Below are 18,153 nucleotides of genomic sequence, written 5' to 3'. Positions count from 1 at the left end.
CCCCCGCGGGCGGGAGCGGGGCGGCCTCTGCGGGGCCACGGCCCGGGGGGTAGGCAGCCGTGATGTGACTTGGAATTGTGTGGGTATTAGTGCGCGCGCGTCAAGCTGTGGTGTTTCGAGTTGGACGCTGGAATACGTGTGTACATTTCTGTGTGCGTGCATAGGCATATGTATCTGTGCACATATATGGATGTATATGCGTATATAGAAGATTGTGCCCCAGATATGCCCATATCCAATACCACCTGCAAGCAGTGTAGCGCAACTGCCGGGCATTGAAGTTATATGGCTCAGAGGTATTTCTAGACATGATTTGATTTGAACTTTGGAATTAATATATGTGCCCCAAATTACACACATGTGCACACACATGTGTACACACCTGTGTATATGTGTGTGTGTGTGTGTGTATATGTATGCACGTATATATGTGTATATTAGAGGTGCACCGGTAGATTGGTCTGGTACTGGATCGGTACTGATACGAAGAAAAATTGCTGTATTGGATATCAGCCCTATGGGGCCAATAATTTGGCTGATAAATGCCCATGCTGTGCGCAGCCGCAGTGCAGCACAGAGTAGAGCCTGAAGAGCTACCTCCAGCTGGTAAATCAGAAGCAGAGTGGGGAGGGAAGGGGCATTAGGGAGCAGATCAACAACGCCCCCCACGGGGAGAGAGGGGCTAGGGGCAGACGCTGCCCAGGCGGGGTGGGGGAGTGGGACAGGCGCAGATCGTGGTGGGAGCTGGTTCCCACTGCTGCTTGCACCCTGGGAGGGCAGCAGGGTGAGGGTGTGCCCCCCAGATCTGCATGGGGCAGGCTGGAGCCTGCTCTTGTCAGTGGGGGTGGGCTTGGAGCAGGTGCTGGCAGTGCAGGGAGAGGCTGCAGCCACCCCAGTTTTCGCCGCAGCTAAGCTTCCAGTCCTGTGTCATGAGGAGCAGCCTGGCTTCATGTCCTGCCTCCACCCATGCACTCGAAAGAGCTGAGGCTGCTCTGGGCAGCTTTGGGAGTGGAGCTGCAGTGAACTTTGGGGTGGCTGCAGCCCCTTCCCAGTACTACCAGTGCCTGTTCTGAGCCCAGCCCTGCCGAGGAGAGCTGTGCAGTGCCAACTCCAGCCTAACTCGCACAGCTCCAGGGGGCACCCCCCCCACCTGCACTCCCAGGGTGGAAGCAGCAGCAGGAGCTGCCTCCCCCCATGAGCCATGCTTCCATCCCACACTCTTGCAAGAATAAGGTTTGCCTACCATTGTGGGGTAATGCACAGGAACTCCACTGTCTGAAAAGAGACAAGCCCAGTGGCTGCTTGGTCTGGGAGAATAGTAGCAGGTGCTGATTCCCCTGTGAAATGAGTCTTACTTCCAAGCATCTCAGAAGAGCTGTCAATTGGCAGAGATACAACTTTCATGTCTCCTTCATACCACTCTTCAGTTCTGTATGCACCACTCTGACATGTACAAGGACATGGATGTGGATGTGGATGATGTTGAACATCAAGGATTCCTGAGCTCTATTTATTCCTGTTAATTAAATCAGTCACCTTATAGCATTGATTCTCAACCAGAGTGCCATGAGATATTACTTTCATAGATGTTAGGGGCTAGAAGGGACCTAACAGATCATCAGGTTCAGCCCCCCCCATACTTGGGCAGGAACGATCCCAGCAAGGTAGTCATCAAGACACTTTGAAGATCACCAGGGTGGGTGACTACTACCCCCGGGGGGGAGCCTGTTCCAAACCCTCAGCGCTTAACTTATAAATGAGTTTTTCCTTATGTCCAGTCTGAAGCAATCTTCAATCAGTTTTTGCCCATTGTTTCTTGTCCTCCCCTGGGGGGCCTTGGTGAACAGATTCTCCCCAGGCCCGGATTTACACCCCTAAATACTTATAAGCAGCCACCAAGTCTCTAAGACTTCTGTTCTCCAGGCTGAACAGTCCCAAGTCTTTCAGCCTTTCCTTGTATGACTAGCTCTCTAGGCCTCTAGTCATGTGTGTGGCTCTCCTTTGGACTCTCTCAATATTTTTAAGGGTGCCATGCAATATTAGCACTGTTAGGCATGCAGACACCTACATGCGAGTCACAAGATGATAAACCCAGAGATTTCAAAAAGGAATCCAGAACATAAAAAACATTCTGCCTTGTGGTCTTTCTGATCTCTTTGCAGCAGAAGAATTGCTCTACTGTTTTTTTTCAGTGGTCAAAAAAGTAAGTAAAATCAGAGCTGGCATTTTCCAAGGGATGCCTTGAGTGTAAGCAGATGTGCACTTGAGTTTAGAAAGGTTAAGATTCTCACTGCCTTGTTGCCACAAGTACATCATGCTTATCAAAATATTAGCATTCTCTCTGTTTCTGCTTCTTAACAGATGTAGCTGGAAAGAGACCTTCAATGCTGAAAATTGATCAGGCCTTGCTGTTAATCCACAATGAGTTGCACAATGAAGTTTTGACAGTCTCCTGGCTTTCTGATTATTGTCACCAGGTAAAGAAATTTCACCCTGCTTGTAAGAAAAGGTTTTATTTTCAAGACGGCAGGATGCTGCAGGGGATACAGTGCTGGACTAGCACTCACTCACCTAAGGAATTATGGAAATATTTTGAAAATCCTGGTTTTTCAGCTGTCTCTCAGATGAGCTAAAAAGATCAGTGACAGATTGGGGAAGGCAGATGCCTTTCACATTCATCATAGCCTCCAGTAGGTCCTCTCTCAATTCCCTTTTGAACCCTGGCTCTCCCTACCCGCTCAGACTTCCACTGCTGAAAGCCCAATTCTGGACACTCAGCCTGGGAACCACAGACATGCATGAGACTGATTCCTACAAGACATTAAGGCTTGTTCATAAGATTAAAAGATATTTAAGTCCTTGTGCTTCAGAGCACAAGCTAAGGCTTGGTAAGGTGCTAAATAAAGAAAGAAAGGTGCTAAATAAATCAAGTTATGATGACAGTTCTAACTATGGACAAGTTATTTTGTAACTGCTGTCTTCAGGAATTCTTGTAGGTTCCTCTGAAGCAGCTAGTACTGACATCTGCTAGAGATAAGCTATTGGACCAGATGGAGTCTTACTCTAACCTGGTCTGGAAAGCCACACTATCTTGTGATAGTGCCTTTTTTAATGATTAAATTAATTATATCTGTTTTGCTGGATATTAGTTCTAGTGAAAGAGCATTTTTGAAAATCCCATCATAGATACTTTGATTTAGGCTCTGTTTTTTAATTTAGGCTGTAGTATTTCCTTCAGCTACAGCTCACAAGAGAAGTTAACTGTTTGTTTTTGGTAAAGCCAGACTTTCATTGTACTCTTGTTTCTAAATGTTTTTATTTAAATGGAAATCACTTTGCTCTGTTTATCATTATCAGGTTGTCTTTTCTCTTTTAATCCTTGCTCTGGCTTGTTGTTTCCTAGTGCTTGTATCAGTACTTGGGGTTGGTGCCCATGAACAATACCTCAGGAAAGCCTCAAGTGGAAGTCGCAGTGGATTCTCAGCACCCTGTCACCCTCCAGCTCAATGGCACGTCAGATGGCAAAGAGCTTTGCAAGTTTGTAGCCGGTCTGAAGATGACCTGTTGAAACCTCTAGTGCTTGAATGTTCTATCTCTTACCAGCCATGTCCCTAATGTCTGTGGCTTTCCCATCACAGTTAGTACTGTGTGTTTGGACTTACAGCTTAATGTATGTGGCATCACTGCAAAATATTATTTACTTTATAGAGGCACCAAAAGGATTCAGTCATAAGTGGGGTCCATTTAATAGAAATCATAGAGAAATAGGACTGGAAGAGACCTCTAGAGGTCATCTCGTCCAATCCCCTACCTAAGTCATGATCATCCCTATCCAAATCAAACCACATTTTGCTATGTGCTATACAAAAGACACATGAATTTAGAGTCCCTGGCTCTGAGCCTGCAGATTAAAAGTCAGGTGATGTATGAAGAGTAGAATAGTTCAAGGAAGGAAGTCTTGTCAATTCTGTCCTTAAAGAAGTCAGTGGGATCTTATTCAGGGAAGGTGAAGGTTTTAGGAGGGAACCAAAGTACCAAATAAGCTCTGAGAATGGATTATGCAGTTATCAGTGAAATAAGAAAAATATTGCAAGGAATGTCGTAGAGTTGAAGAGAGGAATCAGCATACATAGGAGTTTCTGTGACTGCAGGGCTCTTCCAGAGCTCAGAGGGCCAGAGACAGATTTGGGGTGTGTCATGTTTAGGCCCAAGAAGGGATGGCCGTAGTGGTGGGAGGAAGAAGTGGAGAGGAGTCATATAATTGAGTCAGTAGAGAGGAGGAAGAGAGCAGGGAAGAGGGGACTGAGAAAGGTAGAGTAGTTAAGGTCATAAGTGGACTGGAATCTGAGGAAATGCTGAGGGTTGAAAGCAGATGGGGAGAGGACTAAGTTGGAATTACTGATGTGGGGGCTGGAGGGGGGAATATGCAGAGCAGAGAGATCATTGTGCTCTGCAAATACTAGGTTGAGTGAACAGCCATTTTTGTGGATACAGTCATTGATCCAAGGTTTGAGATTTCATAGATTTCATAGACATTAGGGCTGGAAGGGACCTCGGAAGGTCATCAAGTCCAGCCCCCCTCCCAAAGGGCAGGAAGTCAGCTTGGGGTCATAGGATCCCAGCAAGATAAGCATCCAATTTGCTCTTGAAGATGTTCAGTGTAGGTGCTTGCAACACTTCCGATGGCAGGCTGTTCCAGACCTTGGGGGCTCGGACAGTAAAGAAATTCTTCCTTATGTCCAGCCTGAAGCGGTCTTGCAGGAGTTTATGACCGTTCGACCTAGTCATCCCTTGGGGCGCTCTGGTGAACAAACCTTCCCCCAGATACTGGTTGTCACCCCTGATAAACTTATAGGTGGCCATCAGATCACCCCTGAGCCTGAGCTTTTCCAGGCTGAAGAGCCCCATGGAAAAATGAGGGTAGCACTTTCTGTACTGAAGAGATCATTGACATGGAAATGACTGTGGAAAGTGATAGGAAAGTCTGTTGAAAAGGAAATATAGAAATCTTGGAGTGGGCATGATGGGCTCTGAGCCCTTATAAGCACTTTCTCTTTTGCTCGAGTGGGGGAGAAGGTCACCTCTCCTCCACTCAGGGAGGATGTTATGGGTTGTGGACTTCCTGGAATATTTCTGTCTGTCTTCCCAGGGCACCATTTCCACAGCCAGCTCACGTTACTTTTTGTTTGGTCTGCAGTCCAGCAGTGCTTGCTGCATGGCCTTATAACTATGCAGCATGCTGTAGCTCCAGCTTTCTTCTGTTTTCCCCTGACTTTTTTTTTCAGGATCCACTATCATTTTGGAGAGTTTGGAAACTATTCCCTCATGGTAAAAAGGCTCTACAGAAGCACCACAAATGTCTCCTGCACCATAGACATCAATGCCAGTCCTGTCAACAGTAACCTCCGTATGTGGCACTTTATTTTCCTTTTTAACTTGTATAATGCAAGTATTCTTCTTTTAGATAAGATCCTTTTTTAAAAGTCTTTTTAGCCTTTTTTTTAAGTGAATCCCTGAGTTAAATATTTTCTATCCACTCTAACCTCTACCCAACCTTAGCATCCACCCTCTTTGCTCCTGCTCTCTTGCCATACAGCATCTGTTACTGACATAACTCACATCTGGAGTAAATCCAGTGGCCACAATAATTTCCTTCATGATAGCTATGTTCTTCCTTCTTTTTCTGCCCTTTTCCTTGATGACTAGTTTTCTTTCTCTGCCCTGTTGGGCCACGTTCCTTCCATCCTTCATTGCTCTCCCTCTGGCTTCAGCTCTCTCTTCAGATCCTTCTTCTTTCTTCCCTTGCCTTCCTTTTGACCCAAGATCCTTCAGTTTTCTTCAGATATTGTCATATGATTTGTGACAATAATCCCCTTCTTTAGATGCCCCCCAGTTCTCTCAAATTCAGCTCCCTTTCTTAGACATTAAGTGCGCATCTCCACATGCATTTTAATGCACGTTAGCCTATTTTAATGAGCATTAAAGCATCACTACAAAGCCATGCCCTTTAGCTAATGCACATCAAAGTAGGCTAATACTCACAGATTCACAGAAGTTTAGGGCTGGAAGGGACCTTGTGAGATAATTGGGCTCAGCCCCCCTGCTCTGAGAAGGAAAGATTGCTGAAGTCAAATAACCCTAGCAGGGTGTGCATCCAATCTTCTTTTGAAGGTCCCTAGGGTTTGCTCTAGGTTTCCCCATTTTTCTAGTACCTCACAATGGAGGTACTCAATTTAATGCGTATTACCTAAAGCACATTAATGAACATGTAGACATGTTCATTAACATGTAGACATGTTTTATCTGCTACCCACTTCCTACCACTGCTAATCCTATCACCTCTTCTCCTCTCTAACAACTTTCTTTCTCTTTTCCTTTTCCTTTTCCTTTTTAACTTCTGCTCACCACACTTCTTGATCTTCAAATATGTCTCCATCTCCCCATTTTAAGACAAAATCTTCCTTTGCCCTCTCCGGCTTCTCCCCCTCTAGCTGCTTAGGATTCCATCCTCTACTTTCCTTGTTGCAAAGTCTCTTATTGACCCTGTTCAGACTGGCCTTTGCCTCCACCTTTCAACAGTGTGTTTTCATGAAGGCCATCACAGAACTCCTTGGCTGATACCTCAACAGATACTTCACCATGTTCTTGACCTGGTTACAGCATTTTTGTTTTCCTCTCTCCTTATGTTTCTTGACTTGATGTTTGACTTCTCCCTTGGGCAGGCCACACCAGATCAAAAACCTTGCCCATATTTAAAATGCATAGTCACTTGCCCATAGGGTACTATTTTTAATCTGTATCATGTCTTCCCAGTTGTGTTTTTCAAAAACACTTCCAACACTGAGAGATGTGGAGGCGTTTTTCTTCTCAAATGGGGAAAAGAGGATGTATGTACTTCCACATCCCCCTGGAAACTTTACTGCCACAACCCTGTCTTGCTGGATACCAGAGAAGGTCATTTGAGAACTGCTGTGAGCCAGGCATGTCCCAAGTGAGGAGAGTGAAACTCTTGTCCTAGGCCTTAAAAGCAGAGTTGGCAATGCTCTTTCACTAGAATTCCCTCTGGGATGGCTTCCTTTTGCTCTGTGACTGTGACCTGTCCCATAGGAGAGGACTGTATGCAAAACCTGGGATGGCACAGTCTCCCACCCCTTACGAGGCTATTACAGTGAATTTACAGGGAAATATCACTGGCCTGCTCTTGCACTTTGTCTTCTATTTTAGTATGTCACATCAGTACCTAGAAGCCTTGGGACCCCATAGCTTTCTGCAGGGGTCATACATGAATCATAAGTATGACCTCATCTGTGCTCCAGAGAGCTTGGAATCAGGCTCAAATAAGCTTGGAGAAGACAGGCTCAAATAAGCAATAAATGTCAGAAGGCATTGTGTTTGAAGTTTTAGATCCTGATTCTCTCTTCTACACACATGCAGATGCATGTACCTGCACACATGTGCATGCGCACCCAAGTTCCTTTTTTGCAGTATCCCACAATTATGTCTTGCTTCCAGCCAGAATTTTAAACCCCTTTTTCATACTTTTTCTACTAACCCCTTTACTTCTATTTTAATGCCTTTTGTCTCATTCTTCCCCTCATCTTCTTCCCAGAACCATTCCAAACTCTAATCAGTATCTTCCTTCATTCTTAATCCTTGTAAGAGATGGTTCTTTGATCCTTCCTGTCCCTAAAACTTTATAGAGAAATCCCCCATATACAAACTCAGTGCGTCATCCTTGCTTCCCTTACTCTACATTCATGCTGCTGCTTAATTTGGCCAGTTACCCATTACAGCTGATACCAAACTGATTCTTTCCATAGCCACTCTGCTACAACTGTATTTGTAATTTGGTTGCTTTGCTTCTGTTTACACTGAAATTTACTCTCAAGAGGCTGCACTTCAACCTAATGTCCTTTCTTTTTGGCTGGAGCTTTCTCAGATTACAGTACTGTGCAGATTGCCGTACTGTACAGGGGGCCTGAATCACTACTTTGTTTCTGCAGTGTTTGGTTCAGTATAATGCATCAGTGTATCTGGCCCAGGGTGCCTGTTGTTTCTATTAGATGAGCCGTCTTTTTTTTTTTTTTTTTTTTTTTCATACAGCTATCCTGTACGCATTCCTTATTTATATGGGAATCCTCAGCATCTTGACTTTGGGACACTTTTTTATAAAGTAAGTTCACATAATCTGTAAAACATCCCTGTGTATGAGGGAGAGCTTCCTGGATTTTTGTTGCAGATTAAAGCATGCTTGCTAGAATTATTATTTGTATTGTGATAGCACCTGAGAGCCATAGTCATGGACTTGTAGTTTATAAACTAGGTCCTTCTTTTTGGTGAAGATGTAGAATTGTATTAGTTTGCACCTCTTTAGGGTCTGGTTTTAAACTGTCTTTCAAAGGCTAAGCCAAGGTTTTAATTTGAGAACAAGAAATGTATTAGACAAATTGACCTCTGACTGAATGGAGTAGTGTTACTTCGAGATGATGGGAACAGGGTGAAACTGGGTGATTCACAAAGGTGATAATGGGACCTAACCTTTTTATTTTGTCTTGGTAATGACTGGATATCTCAATGGTCTGCCAGCCATTGGTGCTGTGGGACCTTTGCATCACAATTTATCACTGACAGGCACTAGTGTCCAGCCTCACTGAAGGGCCAATGATTAAAATAGGCTTTAGAGAATTAACAAATTCTTTCTTACAAAAGGCTTTGTTAGCCAGTGCTGGGGCAGGTGTCTAGTATACCGTCAGGAGGATAGCATTCCTCTTGCCTCAGCCATGTTTGCCAGGCTGCTGTTCTGTTGCCTTTTTCCAACTCCTAAGTTCATTGCCTTATATCTGTTATGTTGCTGAATGAATAGCAGTTCATTTCGTGCCAAGTAATTTGTTGTATTTTACTTGCCATGTTGGACTTCAGCACAAGAAACAGGAGGAAGATTGAATAAGTAGGGAGAATGTTAGCCTCTGTTCAGAAAAGAACTTAAGCACATAACTTTATTGCTTTTCCAAGAAACTGCTATACTTTGCTTCAGGGGTCCTGCACAACAGTTCAGATGCATGTTATTTTACTATCATATAGTTACTGTTTTCTAAGTGTTGAAATACTCCAACTGGATCCACTGTAGTGGAGTTTAATACAGTCAGTCTTTCAGTTCATCACTGGTGTTAACAATGTGGATGCCCTGATTCAGAAATGCCTCATATTCAGAAAAGTTCAGGATAGTACTTCAGCATGAACTTAAATCCCGCTGACTTCACTGGGATTTAAACACATGCTTTATTTTCATATAGCTCTCTATCCTGTACACTGAATGAGGCAGGCTGTCCTATGTGCAAACAAAAGAAATTACAGTACAATTGCAACTTATGCGGGGGTTACGTTCCAAAGTCGGCGTGTATAGTTGAAATCGTGTATGGCTGAAATTGCCAGGCTTCGGCGCCGAGCAGCCGCCACTGCCACCGGGCCCGGACAAGGGAGCTGTGGTGCTGTGCAGTGCAACAGCTGCGTAATGGTACGCGCTTCTCGCCCCTCTCGTCCTCTGTCACCTCGTCCTGCCAGGGCAGCCAGCTGAGTGCGAGTCCCCCAGTCATGCCGGCACATGCAGGCAATACCACACGGTGCGGCGCCGCACTACGTGCCATGCCCCAGCCGGCACCTGGCAGCCAGCCCCAGCAGCCGAGCACGTAAAGCTGAATTCGTGTAAGTTAAATACGCGTAAGTTGCAACTGTACTGTACCCTACCCCCATGCTTGGAGCTTGTGATCATGTAGTTATTTGACCATTACCATAATGTCTGTGCAGAATTAGAGCTGCATGGATCAATTTAATTCTGGTATTTCCTAACTTTTGTATGTTTGACTTTGCCAGCTTAAGTCTTTTTTACAAAGCTTTTTGCATAGTGTCTGTATTAACATTTTACCTAGTGAAAGCCTTTTTTGCAATAGAGACTATCTCAGCCTTTGATGTATACTACTTCAACTTACTTTGTGATCAAGGTATAATTTGATATTCATGATAAATAAGACATATTATGATTTTGGTTAATTGTTGTTAATTCACAGCATGGATCCAGTGAAGAATTGGCTTCATAAGAAACTGAACCCTAGAGAAACTGACCGTCTCATTAATTCTGTGAGTTACTTGACTGTACTTATTCGCTGTCTGTGTTTTCACACTCAGAGCTCACATCAGTTAGCCCTTTTGGGGATTCAGTAAATTGGCAGCCACATCCCTTGGATTAGTGGGTTCCCTGACAACTGGTGCAATGAGGACAGACAGCTCTTTCAGTCTGTAGAGAGAACTGCATGGGGCTCTGCACCCAGGTTTAATTTAGATCAACCTTCTGGCTTCTATTCAGTCAGCTTTTACTGTTCTTTAGTTTCAGTGAAAGAAATATGCCATTGAAAGAATAACCCCTTGTGACAGGGACAGTGAAAGAGGGAAAGCACCTCTAGTTCTTTGTCTCCTTCCAGTGCTACAGGCAGTTAGAGGGATGATCTCAAATCAGGTCAGACTTCTCTGTGGAAGACCAGAGCCTGAAAGTGTTGGGACCTAATTCTGCACTGTTAACCCCTTGGAAGATCAGACTTTACTGGAATCACTCTATTTATACAGGTGTAAATGAGATCCAACTCTGGCCAGTGTGTTTGCTCCACCCTAGATGCAACTGTCCGACAGTGCACTCTTTTTCTTCTGTGAATAGCTTGGGTTCTCACCAGGTCTTCATTGCTGTGGTGTCTGAGGATCTCATAGTTTTGTCCCTGAAACAATAGCGTGAGATACTTTAAAATAAGTATTTTCTTTACACTTGGGGAACTGAGGTCCAGGGTAAATTGAACAATTGTCCTGAAATCACACTATGACTCTGTCTAACCTTGGACGTGAATCCAGCCATGGTCCAGTGTGGTGTTCACAAGACTATTCTTCCCACCCTAGTTAAAGGAGCAGCACAGGTCTAGCAGTGTGATCGAGCCCCTGTTGGGAAGAAGTACAAAATGAGAAATGTGGGAAGTTACCACAGTGGAGAAAGGAGGAGAGAAATCGGAAAAATAAAATTACAGGAATTAAAAGCGTTTCAAATCCCAAGGCCTCAGCTTGCGAGTTCGGTTGTCCAAAAGGTCAAGACTTCAGAGTTGTAGGTGCCACCTAGCACTTTCCTTTTATGTATTGTTTCTGTTTCAAAGGAGCTGGGATCCCCAACTGGAGCAGATTCTGTTACTGGTGACCATGGTACGAGTGTGTGGAGTGTCTCCCAGAGGCGCCTGCGCTCCCTTGACACATTCCGAGGGTAAATTGCAGCTGCAGCGGCTTTTGTATCGCTCAACTCAAAGCTTTTCTAAGTTTGAATGAGTGACATCATGGTCACAGTAAGAAACTTTCACTCTGAGGGAACAGAACAGTAGTTAGCCATGTTAGTCTGAAGTCAGGCAGAAGGCAAGGTAGAGGTGCACCTTATAGACTAACTGAATCAGACAGGGACAAGTTTCTGTGAGCTCATGATTCTCTTTGTCCAAAGGTGTCAAACTCAACCAGCCTGAGTGGCTCACTGGGTCTAGTCCATGGACCCCTTCATCTTCCCTCTCCCCCAGCGTACCTGACCTGGTGGCATCTCCAGCTGGTCTGGACCCTGCACTGCGTGCAGCATTGATTCCACAGCAGCTGGAACAGACAGTGCAGCCCAGTCATGATGGGGCAGTGACTGCATGCTGCTCTGGCTGGACTGTAATACACATCATGCTTGTTCTGGGCACTTTGGGATCTGCACTGCACACAGCCTGGGTCCCAAACCAGTTGGAGCAGCCAGCAGATCAGGTATGCAGGGGGTGGGTGAAGGGAGTGAGTCTGGGAGCCGGATCCAGCCTGCAACTGGCCCTGTGCCATGGGTGAGCAGTGTGTATAAGCTAGCAAACTAAAAATCTGTGATGGGTTTTCAACCTTTTTTAAGGAGTATACCCCTTCTGGGTATACTTCTGGTGGAGTGAGGGGAGGAGGGTGGCGGTGGCCAGACAGGGAATGAGGGAGAGGGGTGGTGGTGGTGAGACCCGGAGCTGGGAGTGGCTTGTATGTGGCAGCAGCGGTGGCTGCTGTGTGCAAGTTTCCTTACACCTCCCCCCCCCGGCATCAAGCTGGCCAGGTGGTGCCTGTGCGGCTTGCAGAGGGGAGCCCTTGCCTTTGCCCTGCCAGCCCTGCTTTTGGGTGGTGGTGGCACGGGTGGTGGGTGGCAGTGCCTTGTCTCTGCCCACCCATGTGTACCCCTTAGCCCATTTCCAAGTACCCCTTGGGGTATGCATACCCCCAATTGATGCGCCCTGCTCTGTGAGGATGTCCCTTCCCTCCTCGTCAGAGTTGTTCCTTGTTGTGCCTTTCTCTGTGTCTTTGTAGTTTGCTCTAAATGTGCCAACCTTGTGAGCCCTTCCACAGCTGTTCTCAAGAGAGTATTGCAGAGTAGACTCAGAGGGCATGTCCTCATGAGCATGCACGTGCAGGGGCTTGCCGTTCTCGCAGGACAAATAGCAGTGGCACGTATTTGTGCTGATGTTGTTTGTCCCCAGATACTCCTCTGCATGTGCATTTTGGCATGTGGAAAAGGGACCCAGGTGGGGTAGGGGAGGCTGGGGCCAGCACCTGTGCTGGCCCAAGCAGCCTTATCTGGAGTCCTGGGGGGCCTCCCGGGCAACTGATACTGAGCTGGCAGCCACAGCATGGCTCTGGCTGGCCAGGCTCCAGTTTCTGGCAGCATGTGCTGCTGCCACATGTGGCATACCACTTTTTTTAATAGTGTTTTTTTTTTTTTTGATATTGGATCTCCCAGTGTCAAAAAAAAAATGCGCTGCAAATAAACAGTGCAGCACATGGGTATATGTGTGCTGTGTGTGGTTTGCTGTGCCACAAACCACATGTGCAGACTCGTGGGGATGTGCCCAGAGTGTTATTGTAGCTGGGGAAATATGTGAGCCAAGGAAGTATTTGAGAGGCAAGCATATTTTTGGCAATGACTCTTAACTGATACAGTGTATAGAGTGGAAAAAGGGCACTTTATGCTGGAAAGCTTATCTAACATCTCTTCTAGCTATTCTGTTGATCCTATAAAAGACATTACCAAAAAAACCCAAACCCTTTCTTCTTGCATATTGCAGAGGTTGACATCTTGCTGACAAGAAGCTTTTCCTGACATTTCCTTTTTCAAGGGAAGCATCATATGATTATGAGTTACACTTCCTTTTATTTTACAAAATAATTCTTCTTTCTTCATGGAGGGTTATATAAGTAAAAACACGACTTATCTGTCCACCTCCCTAGTCCAGAATTTTTTTGTCATAACTGTTCTTTTCGTTATTTAACTGCTCTACAGTGGGAGGAATGATACTTATTCCTCATTTTCAGATGGTTGACCACACCTTGCTGAATGAAGTTTCTGAAGTACGTAGAATTAATTGCTGTATTCAGTGAATACAGTGACTTAGGGATCTGACAATCTAGGGGGTCTTTTTTTTATCAGAAAAACCATCAGGCAGCTAGCTCCTGGACTTCCTGAAACATTTGGAAGCTGTATTGGTTGAAAGAGTATGAGAAGTCAGTAGTGCAGACCAAGTGATGCCTGTCTGTAGTTCCTTCATTGTTCACATAATGGGAATATGGGGAAAAACATCACACTAATGCTTAGTAATGTAACTTTTTCAAATGCCCTTATAATTCAGTTTCCTCTGAACCTCTGTCCCCTGCACAGGAAATTTAAGTGTTTTGCTTATAATTATGTTTAAAAGGAGAAACATTTAAACATATTTTAATAGGATAAATATAACTGTGAGTTTGCATTTGTAGTTTATTGCTTTATAATCCTGTATATTTATTTTTATTATCTTCTATGTTTTCTTAGGCTCTCTCTTATCATAATGATATTTGTTAATTATGGAGGAGGAAAATATTGGTTCTTCAAGCATCAGAGCTGGAATGGTAGAGTATACTTTGAACAGTAATCCAGACTTTAGTCATAGAAATAGACTGGCAAGGCTAGCTTCGCAGCTAGTGTATAACGATGTAGCTCTATCAACACCAGAGAAACTGTGCCAATATTCATCAATGAAGGGTCTGGCCCCATAATACCTAAGAAGAGGAATACTGGCTGTTCTTGATAGGAGACAATCTTGGGAAAGTATCATATAGAAATCTCTGCATGACTTTTCAGCTTCCACCTTTGATCATACATTTTTGCTTTTTATTTAATAATTATACTGTGACTGGGCCTAGAGGGCACAACTAGTTCAGAGTACCAGCAAACTAGATGCTTTACAGACATGCAGTCAATGACAACCATGCATTCAGCAGCTGTGCTGCTTTGATAGACAGCAGTGAAGATCCCTCATCAGAAATCTTATTATGACACAGCTACTGTTTCAGACAGTGTTTCAGAAAACAACACAAGGGACAGATCAAATAGGTCTAACCAACAGAGTAGTTAGTTGTTAATAGCTTTTAATAGATTGCAGCTGAAGAATGTGTCTGTCAAATAATTTTAAGTGCTCTGCAGCTCCTTCAGAGACTTGGGAAGTTCATTCCTTTAAGGGAAATTACCCATCTTTTTTTGTTTCTTTGTAGGATTAACAGTGGCTGATCTTGTATTTCCATGGTAAGTCTTTGTGATGAATAGTTTTGAAGGTAAGTTTAAAAGAGTCCTGCAGTGGACCGTGTCGCTTCAGAACAGCTCAAACCCATTTGGAAAATGCATTTTGAGGAGTGGTGTTTTGTTAGATGGTGATATGTGAAAATTGGTCAGGGCCAAGGTGGATGACATCATGGTTTATGTTGGCCTTTACAAGGGCACCATGCTATATCTGGTTATTGGAATCATCTCTATCTCCCTGTCTCTTAGCACAAGGACATGGGGACTTTCAGTACTGAAGCAAATTCAGAGCTGATGAAGGGAATACTTTTTCACTTGGTTATGAATCTGTGGACCTCATTGCCACAGGATGTTTTTGGCCAAGGTATGGGAAAGGTAAAATAGGTAAAAAAAAAGAGGCATTTGGATTCAGCCAACCTCTTCATAATTGGGCAGAGGCTGATATCTTTCTGAGGCAGATCATGCTATAGCTGCCTTCCTCTGAAGCATTGGGTATTGCCTTCTGCCTGATCCAGAATGGTGGGCTATGATGGACAGTGGGTCCGATCCAGCCTGATGATTCCCTTGTTCCAAACCTAGGGGCAGATCATACTGAAGTGCAAATCCAGACCCTAGCCTTGTGGCTCAGCTTTTCTCTAGTCAAAATACTGATTTTTATCATAGGCAATGTGATTTTTCTATTTGCTAAAACATTCATACCACAAAAAGGCCTGACATACACCATTACTTCCCTGGATTCAGTGCCTTCATCTTATTGGTGTAAGGAGGATAAAGATGTGATGTGGACTTAGTTTTCTAATATTCCTCTCGGTATAGCTAAGTAAACGGCCAGTTTTTATTCAAGATGGGTTGATTTCTTTTGGCTCTCCTTAGAAAATGACACAAATAGAGCATTAATATTTGGTACCTGAAGAATTTGTGAATTAGACATTTGTGTTTTTTCCCACTGTTGATTCATTTCACTGCTACCTGGTTTTGTAGGTTTGTATTTATCATGGGGAGCTCCATTTCACTGTCTCTGAGCTCACTGCTGAGGCGGGGATGTTCAAAGTGGAAAGCACTGGGGAAAATTCTCTGGAGGAGTTTTTTGCTCTTCCTCATTGGCGTCGTTGTCGTGAATCCCAACTATTGCCTTGGACCTAGTAAGTAGAGCCTGCTTGTTTGCTTTTGTTAACTTTTCACAGATGTGCTTCCCCCCAGTTTTATCCCTTGCAAAAAGAATCTACTTTCAGTCTCTTCTCTGTCCCAGGAACATGCTAAAGAGCATAAGTCTCTGAATGTGCTGTAATGTTATGTTACTTGTCACCAGTAGTATGGTATAGGGGCTGGGCGCACAGCACTTTTACGACAGTCTAGTTTCCAATGGTTTTATATACCCATGTGGGTTATATCAGAATTTGGAACAGATTCCAGGGTAGCCTGATTTTTTCCCAGGGTAACTACACTGAATTCAATGTATTTATTCCAGCATTTAGCCCTGTGTTCTATATCTGCTTCATATTTACACAAAGGCAAATGACATCAATTTAAAGCTGTGCTGTGTCCAAGCCTGTGATCTATAATGATGAGCTGTTAAAATGTGTAGATAAATGTACAATATGTGTTTTAAGAATCCTCCTTACTTGCATTCATAGATTTAAGGCCAGAACAGGTAATTGAATCATCTCTTCTGACTTCTTGAATAACATGGGCCAAAAATTTATTTAATGTATTTCTATAGTGAGTCTATAGCTAGCTGACTAAAACGTATTTTCCAGAAAGATATCCAGTCTATAAGGGTGTTTATGCATGTGCCCTGGGGTGGGAGTTGGGGGGAGCTCTCATTAAAGCACCCTCAGCATTATGTGTATTTGGCGTTCCTGCACTTCAAAATGGTGGTCGGGGTGCTTTAATTAAAGCACAATTGACAAGCTTTAGTTAAAGCAACCCAACCACCATTTTGAAATGTGGGGATGCTGAATACATGTGATGCAGAGGCTGCTAGAGCACGTGAATTAACACGCTTCAGCAGACACAGACGTGTCTGACGTGTGTGTATAGGTGCCGTAAGAGACTCATTCACATTCTTGCCTTTAAACTGTTGTGTCTTTGCAAGAAGAACAGGCATAGTGTTGTGAAGTTGCAGGAAGGTGAGACGCTACTTGGAAAGTAACAGCCTGGAGTAGAAACACATATTTAAGGTTATATAGTTGTGTATGAAGCAAGATACACAGTGTTTGATTATCATGGGACAGCCCTGATCTTTACCCACCTCCTCTGCCCAGCTGTGAGGTGGGCTTGGTTGAAAACTGAAGTAAATCCTGGCAACACTGTCAGTCCCTGAACCTGGCAATGCAGTGAGAGCACCAGGTGCCTCCTTTTACTGCTTTCTAGAAGCTTTCTAGAGCCTGGCTTCACAGCTCAGGGGATCAGCTATGTTTGCTCTTTCAATATCTGTGAATCTGCTGCGGGCTTTTCAGTCTGGCTCCCTGGGGAGCTTGATGAGCCTTTAGGTCCACCTTGGTCTGGAGTACACAGGCCTTTACTTGAACCCACTGCAACTCCCCATTCACCCCATGGCCTAGGGTCTGCTCCCTTCTGGTTCTACTCCAGAAAATGCAGCAGTCCCTCTCAATGTGCTTCTTTTCTCTAACTCATTTGGCTTTGCCATGGGCCTTCTGAAACCGTCTGGATCCCTCCACCTCATCCCAGTGCAGCCAGCCCCTCCCCACTGTACTGTACTGACCTGCCCATCGCATCTTGTGGACTCTGGTCGGAGAGGGGCAAGGTGTAGGTTAGCTGGAGGAGCACAGCAGTTTTGGACAGAGGTGTTTGGGGAGCACCTATGTCTTTGGGACTCTAGAGTACACTCCCTTGCCTGAGATGCATGCAGTTCTAGAGACTGCACACCTCTTTGGGCCGGGACTGATTAAAGTTCCCATCACCTGGCGAATTGGGAGACTTAAAAGTGTGAATATGTATGAGGCTCTTGGAGACCCATGATAGTGCCCTTATGAGGCACAGAGACTTACTCCTGCATAACCAGACCATGACACCCTCAGGAGTAATCTGTCTGCCTGTCTCTGAAGTAGTGCAGTTCCTATGTGTAGAGAAGAACCTGAAGCTGGCTTCTCTCTTAGACTGTGTCTGTGTCTGCCGTAGTGTCCTGGGACAGCCTGCGGATCCCAGGTGTGCTTCAGAGGCTGGGCTTTACCTACCTGGTGGTTGCTATCATGGAACTCCTTTTTGCCAGGAGCGTGGCTACGAGTGAGAACTTGGTGAGTGGGCCTGAGATGGGAGGGAGATTGTAAGTGGTACGGGAGACCCAGCACCATCTCATTTACTTGTTTTGCAAGTGGTCTGCCATCAAAGAGGTTTTGTCTCCTGCGGTGCTGCCACTGTTTCCTTGCTCAGCATGTGGGTTTGGAAGATGCAGTGTAAAACATTTCACATTTTGCTAAATTTTGCAGAGCTGCCAAAGGGGGCTGCAGTGAGTTTAGCAGCAGGAGGTTGTTACAGCAATTCTGCCTGTCAGGCCTACTTAGTTGGCT

At 44.7% G+C, this 18,153-nt stretch overlaps 1 protein-coding gene across 4 annotated transcripts in view; it reads left to right on the top strand.

Annotated features, from left to right (window-relative positions):
• The window catches only part of HGSNAT (heparan-alpha-glucosaminide N-acetyltransferase), a 30,424-nt gene that overhangs the window by 524 nt on the left and 11,747 nt on the right, over positions 1–18,153 (top strand). For 2 of the 4 annotated variants that reach the window (XM_019534171.1, XM_019534169.1), the window contains exons 2-11: positions 2,362–2,477; positions 3,404–3,537; positions 5,286–5,407; positions 8,104–8,173; positions 10,065–10,134; positions 11,187–11,290; positions 13,880–13,956; positions 14,599–14,629; positions 15,605–15,765; positions 17,765–17,880. In XM_019534171.1, coding sequence (XP_019389716.1) covers positions 2,385–2,477; positions 3,404–3,537; positions 5,286–5,407; positions 8,104–8,173; positions 10,065–10,134; positions 11,187–11,290; positions 13,880–13,956; positions 14,599–14,629; positions 15,605–15,765; positions 17,765–17,880 — 978 coding nt within the window. In that variant the 5' untranslated portion in view covers positions 2,362–2,384. Of the gene's footprint in view, positions 1–2,361; positions 2,478–3,403; positions 3,638–5,285; positions 5,408–8,103; positions 8,174–10,064; positions 10,135–11,186; positions 11,291–13,879; positions 13,957–14,598; positions 14,630–15,604; positions 15,766–17,764; positions 17,881–18,153 lie in introns of those variants that run through there. The other 2 variants (XM_019534172.1, XM_019534170.1) reach the window with 2 other exon arrangements.

The sequence above is a fragment of the Crocodylus porosus genome, unplaced genomic scaffold, assembly GCF_001723895.1.
Source record: "Crocodylus porosus isolate Cpor-Errol unplaced genomic scaffold, CroPor_comp1, whole genome shotgun sequence".
NCBI classification, from domain to species: domain Eukaryota; kingdom Metazoa; phylum Chordata; order Crocodylia; family Crocodylidae; genus Crocodylus; species Crocodylus porosus.
The sequence above is the reverse complement of the archived record's forward strand: the minus strand, read 5'-3'. Positions and strand labels throughout refer to the sequence as shown.